Source organism: Neoarius graeffei, chromosome 7 (assembly GCF_027579695.1).
Source record: "Neoarius graeffei isolate fNeoGra1 chromosome 7, fNeoGra1.pri, whole genome shotgun sequence".
NCBI lineage: Eukaryota > Metazoa > Chordata > Actinopteri > Siluriformes > Ariidae > Neoarius > Neoarius graeffei.
The window spans coordinates 5083515-5089961 of NC_083575.1; the positions used below are offsets into that span (position 1 = coordinate 5083515).

The following is a 6447-nucleotide window of genomic DNA, read 5'->3' on the forward strand; positions in this document are numbered from 1 at the left end:
AAAATTACTTCAGTTCTCTTTTCACATATAAATTATAAAAAAGTGACTATTTCACTTTTCTGTCTTGTTTTCAGACATAATCTGAAACGTATCATGCTACAAAAACCAAACCAAACAGGTATGTGTATAATTCAGGCATAGTTTAACTCTTGCAAGCTGAAGTTTATCCAGAGTGCGATCAGAAACGTAACCTTCTGACTTTTGACTAAATTTAGATTCATTTTCAGATTAACTTCATGACACTTAATCCAGGCTGGAATAAAGATACTCCTTATTCCAATATCCTAGTAAGCTAATAATGTCGGAAATCAACACTCGCCTGTGATTCATTTGTGTATCTCTTGTGAAAATAATATTAGAATGAGTATTAGCCTGCTAGCTGTAAACACTTATCCCTTAGTTACTTTGCTAACTTAGACTTTTTTTTTTCAAAGATGTTCCATCTGTACAAGTAGGCTGGTGGTTTCCTAATGATTTAAAGAAAATATTAGAGAAATATTAATCTGATTATGATCACAGACGTCTCACAGCAGCATTGCCTCTCCACGCCACGCCGAGTTAGCTCACTAATGAGAGAGAAAACTGTTGTCCTGTTAAGTGATTCATTGATTGTGAGGACAGATCACTACAACATTACATTTTACCATACTGTCTTTTCCTCACACTTGTTGCTGTCAAAGCAAATGAAATGTTGAGTTTTACGCCACACTGACTGATGTCCTTTGAAACGATTGCACATGCAGGTTTCAGCCACCAGGGGGCTCTTTAACACAGCCTGTTTAAACCGGGAACCTTGTGCCTTTTTCAACAGTGTCGAAGGTCTGTGCACGTTTCTGCTTCGAATCTCTAACCGCTACTCTTTCACATCTCCTTCAACATATTTCTGATCGCAAAAAAAAAACAATCGCCACGATGCTCCGTAACCTTGCTTGTGTTTAAAGAGTTATATAAATGTACACGGTGTCTGGTTCGGTGTGAACAACCAAAGCCAGGATGATGAGAAATCTTCTTTACAGCAACACTGCGGGATCTCTGTGTAAAAGAGGCTGGTGAGGACGCAGTTTTGTTACAGCTTGTTCTCTTCTGCATTCGTCCTGCTAGCATGCTAGTTGCGCTAGTTGCCTTTTGGTTCGTCAGTAAATCAGTGAGTGAGCCTAAACGTTCAGAATAATTTGGACAGTGTTTTATTTTCGTAAAATATGAAGTAGCTTTTTCTTACAACATGCACAGCATCATTCAGAGAATACATTTGTTTTGACGTCATGTAAAACTCATGCACGTTTCATACAGAGACGTAAACTTTGCTTCTGTGGTTGCTATGGTTCTTTTTTCATTAAAATGCAGAAACCATTTTGTTTTTTTCTTACAATACATAGCATCATTTGCAGTTTTCCAAGACGCATCCTAAAGGCAATTGAAGTCAATCAAGAGACACAGACTTGTTCTTGTTTCATAAAATATGTCGCGTGTTGAATGCTTTACGACAGAATTCAGTCACTTAAGAAACTGATTCTTGCTACTGTTGGGTTTCTCATCTGCAGTGTTTTTTTTTAAGATACACTCCTCTTCTTCACCATCCTGCGCTCATCCGTTAGCGTCGCAATATGCGAGTCGCTTCTTGAAACCCTGAGCGTCTTGCGTTTGTCCATCCCCTGGCCGAGCGTCCCGTGCAGCTCCATGAGCTCGAGCTCGTGTCTGGCTGCAGTCTCGAGCACCTTCTGCTTGTTGTAGTAGACGACAAAGTTGTTGATGATGGGGTGGACAGGCAGCGCAATAGCTACTACACCGCACAGGAAGCTGAGTGCTGCATTGCACCTCCCCAGTGCAGTCTTCGGGTACACGTCTCCATAGCCCACTGTCGTCATAGTGATGATGGCCCACCAGAAGGAGTGTGGGATGCTGCGGAACATTGTCTCCGGGTGGCTGTGCTCCATTGTGTATCCAAGTGCCGAGAACACAAAAATTCCAACACCCATGTAGGTTAGCAAGAGCCCAAGCTCGGCGAAGCTCCGCCTTAGGGCGTACGTCAGAGTCTGAAGTCCAGATGAATGGCGTGCTAGTTTTAGTATGCGTGCTACGCGCATCACGCGTAATGCCTGCACGGCCCGTTGGACATCCGTGAGGTCCATCGCAGCGGTGGCACCAAGATGGGTCAGAGCCAGCACAATGTAAAAAGGCGCAATCGCAGCCAAGTCCACCATGTTGAGGAAGGACAGGACGAAACGTGTCTTTTCAGGAGCCGAGGCAAAACGTAGCCCGTATTCCAACGTGAACCAGCACACGCAGGCTGTCTCAATGGCGTCCAGAGTCGGGTGTTCGGCTACGTGGCCTTCTGCGTCTTGCACTTGCAGCTCTGGAAGTGTTGCCAGGCACATCACCAGCGAAGATGCCAGGACGAACAGGAACGACGCTACTGCGATGGCGCGTGCTACCCAGGACGACTCCGGTTTCTCCATGAGCCTCCAGAGAAACTTACGGATGCGTTCGGACCGGGTTGCCAAAGGCCCTCCGTCGATGTCCAGGTCGTCCAGGATGGCTTTGACCTTATCAGCGATTTCAGCCAGCTCTTCCTCCTTCTCACGCACGTTGCTTTTGCAGCACTCATCCAAGCAGCTCGAGTCGATCCTCCAGAACTCCATTTCCTTCATGAAGCACATGGGGCAAATCCCCTTCTTCATGTGCACCTCTCCGAAATAATACACCTCCACGATGCACTTGAACGAGTCCGGGTCACGGTCGAAGTAAAACTCGCCTTTGGACGGCTCGTAGTCGTCGCACAGCGCGGAGATGGCGTCGAATCCGCGCGTCGTGCAGCGCGCGAGCTCCGCGAGGCGACTCTCCGGGTAGCGGTCCAGCATGTCCCCGCGCAGCGCGAGCCTCACGCCGCCCACGTTCACGGCGATCTGCTTGTCCCCGCCGTCGCGGTACGCGGGCTTCGGTAACGTCCACATCGTCCGCGGTTTAGAACATGTCAGAGGGAAGAGCGGAGAGCTGCGCGCTCCGGGAAACTCAGCACCGGCGCTGCAGGATGCGGAGGAGCGCCTTCCGTCTCCGCGCGCGCGTTGGCACTGCGCTCCGTGCGCTCCACTCCACAGCGCGCGACTGGGACTCGGTGAATGTGCGCGCGCGCGCGCGTGTGTGTGTGGTCCGCCCCCTTGAGCCGAAGCCCCTCAGATCTCCTCCTCACAGAATTATGAAGCATTTTATAGAAAATCCTTTACATTTAAATATAGATTTGTAAATTTAGAGAACTGCTCACTAAAGCAACATGTTTATATTGAGGTTGCAGATGAGGTAGAAAATCCTTGGATATAATTCAGGGGCGGATCTAGAAAAATATTTATGGGGTGGCAAGAGGGGGGGCAGGAATTTTTGAGGGGTGGCAACGTATTACAGACGTATATATACTGAATTTAATCACAGTTATCACAGTTTGATGACAAATAGTATGTACACAGTACAAAAGGGCACGGGCTGCCATTTACAAACTCATACAGACAAACTTAATCTCATGCTTTTATTGTTCACGAAGAACACACATTCTCAGATGAGGTCTATACCGTTTCTGGACAGTTTTACACTGTATATGCAAAAGAACAGACACTAAAAAACAACAACAATAACACTGCTTCAAGTTCAGCATGATTTAAACCATTTACACCAGTGTCACATTTTATAGTTTTTTTTTCTCACGCTTTGTAAAGGCTCACCAGTGAGCATAACATGAACTTGTCATGCCTACAACAGCTGAATGCGGCGATTTCCATGTTGCTCAGCAAAACGCTTCACAAATTTATCAAGATCTAATGCTTTTGTGTGCTTTGATTCAATGCTGAGTACAGCCAAACTTGATAGTCTCTTTTCTGTCATAGTCGACCGCAAATAAGTCTTTATGACTTTATGTAGGATTCAAAGTAACTTTAAAAACGCACAATGGAATTCAACACGATATCACTTTAGATCCATGCATATATTTGAAATTTATGATATTGTATGTAATGCACACACATCTTGAAACATCGATAAAGGACATTTATTGTCAAACTCAAGAATTAATTCACAATAAAAAAAATTCAAAGTGACAGTTGGTCCATGTTCGGACCGTCATGCTGGAGATTCTGGGTCTGTGTCGTCCAGGGGTCTCAGCAGCAGTGACTGAGGGGGTCAGGAATCTGTCACGGAGGTGAGCTAGCCTGATGTGCTGATCCTGAACTGGCGTCGTGACTCGAGGCTGACCAGGGCGTGGACGATCCCTGGTGCTCCCTGTCTGTCTGTAACGCTGACTCAAACGGGAAATGGTCGAATGATGAACACCGAAGTGCCGGGCGACCTCTGTCTGTGTACTTCCGGCACGCAACATCCCGATGGCCTGTTCACGTTGATTTTGGCTTAGGCGTGGCATCTTCAATAATGGCAATTTTCCCATCATTTCCCCCGGGTATTTATAGGCAAGATTGTGTGTGTACAGTGTATGCAAAATTTGTTTGAAAATTAAAGCCTGTCCATGTCATTGACTACCCGAGTCATAGCTATTGTACGTTATTGAGTACAACTCCCTTAAATTCTGATTTGAGCACAGATTTGGAACTTATTCGGGCGGAACGAAGTTATTTTTCCATTGTGATATATTTCTTTTCTTCTTGAGATAAACTCAGCACGAATTCAGCAAGTTTTATCAATGTGCGTTTTTAAAGTTACTTAGTGTAACTTTACAATGTTTTCCTTGACAGACGTTGAATCAATATTAACTTTTGTGGCCGACTTTACACAAAACTAATGTCAGACCTAGCTAACATTACATGTATAGTTAGCTAAATAACGTTCTCCAACCTGATTTTTATCCTCTCAAAATCAGCATCGCAACTATACTAGCACTGTTCATTCATTATAATTTCATTTCTTGATAGATAGTTAATCAGCTTTTACCTCTTTCCTCGCGACTCCTGGCTCCCTCGCTTCATGCCTCTCAATTTTCCAAAACAACCAATCTCTGGCGTTATCTCGTGCTGCATTCGCCGCAGTCGGACATTGGAAATTTGCACATGTAAATGTCAAATTGGCCGTAATTTTTCTTTGAATTCGTCGCTGCCAACTGGAGTGGCAGCAGGGGTGGCAAGGCTTTCTTTTAGGGTGGCATTTGCCACCCTATGCCACCCCGGTAGATCCGCCCATGGATATAATAATAATAATAATAATAATAATAATAATAGACTTCATTGCATTTATTTAAAACAATAATACATCACAAGTGATGATTGATAATTATATTATTATGATAGATATTACTGAACTTTATTTATTCATCACCATTCTTGTTTTTCGTACTTTTCATGCACATTCACCTGTACAAAGCATGTTACATTTTTATCTGTATATTGTATAGTGGCTTTATTTTATTCTATTTTATGTTGTACAGTGTCTTTTTCTTTTCGCATGTCTGATAACTTGCTGCTGGAGCATAATTTCCCAGCTTTGGATCAATAAAGTAAATCTGTCTGTCTATCTTTAAGGCATGAACTTTTTACAGAATCTTCTTCTTCTTCTTCTTCTGGCTGCTCCTGATTAAGGGTCGTCACAGCAGATCTTTCATCTCCATTGCTCCCTGTCTACCACACCTGCCACTTTCATGTCCTCTCTCACCACATCCATGTATTTCCTCTTTGGCCTTCCTCGTTTTCGTTTGCCTGGCAGCTCCATCCTCAACATTCTCCTTCCAACATGCTCTGCATCTCAGTCTCATCTCTCTTAGCTTAATTCCCAAGCTCTCCACACGTGCTGTCCCTCTGATGTGCTCGTTCCTTATCCTGTCCAACCTCCCATCGCAAACCTTAACATCCTCAACTCCGCCACCTGTTTCCAATCCATACATCACAGCTGCTCTCACTGCTGTCTTATACATCTTACCTTTCACTTTTGCTGGGACTTTCCTATCACAAATGACTCCTGAAATCCTTCTCCAACTGCTCCACCCTGCCTGCTCTCTCTTTCTCACCTCACTATCGCAGCCCCCATTTTCCTGCACAGTTGACCCCAGGTACTTGAATTCACCAACTTTCTTTACGTCTGCTCCTTACATCTTTTTACAGAATAGATTTCAAAAATAATAAACAAACAAACATCAGCCACTTCCATGCAAGTTATGAATTTCAGAAACACAACAGCCGATGTGTCTTTAGTTTTTTTGTTTGTTTGGTTGGTTGGTTTTTTTGTGGACGTTTACACTTTTGATCCCATATGCACACTAAAAACTCACAGCTTGTTAAAAAAAAAAAATCCCCAAACTCACACACATCACAGAACTTAACGCTGAGTCCAGTGAGCGCTCCTTCAGCTCATCAGCTCAGGGTTGGTTTGTGTCTCCATCTAGTGGTGGCACACTGTAATTACAGAAGCCTATCTTTTTTTTTTATTCTGATGAAGCAGGCAAGCAAGTTCACATCACATCAC

The 6447-nt window shown here is 44.1% G+C and overlaps 1 protein-coding gene across 1 annotated transcript; it reads right to left on the reverse strand.

The window, feature by feature from the left end:
- Positions 1-1428: 1428 nt before the first annotated feature.
- Positions 1429-3085, reverse strand: kcnf1b (potassium voltage-gated channel, subfamily F, member 1b). The gene has a single exon (XM_060924571.1). It carries the CDS (start codon positions 2949-2951, stop codon positions 1551-1553), a length of 1401 nt encoding a protein of 466 aa, XP_060780554.1. The 5' UTR covers positions 2952-3085; the 3' UTR covers positions 1429-1550.
- Positions 3086-6447: the final 3362 nt, after the last annotated feature.

What these genes read in the sequence shown, in the direction of transcription:
- kcnf1b (XM_060924571.1), bottom strand. Translation starts at nt 2,951, where the DNA reads ATGTGGACGTTACCGAAGCCCGCGTACCGCGACGGCGGGGACAAGCAG.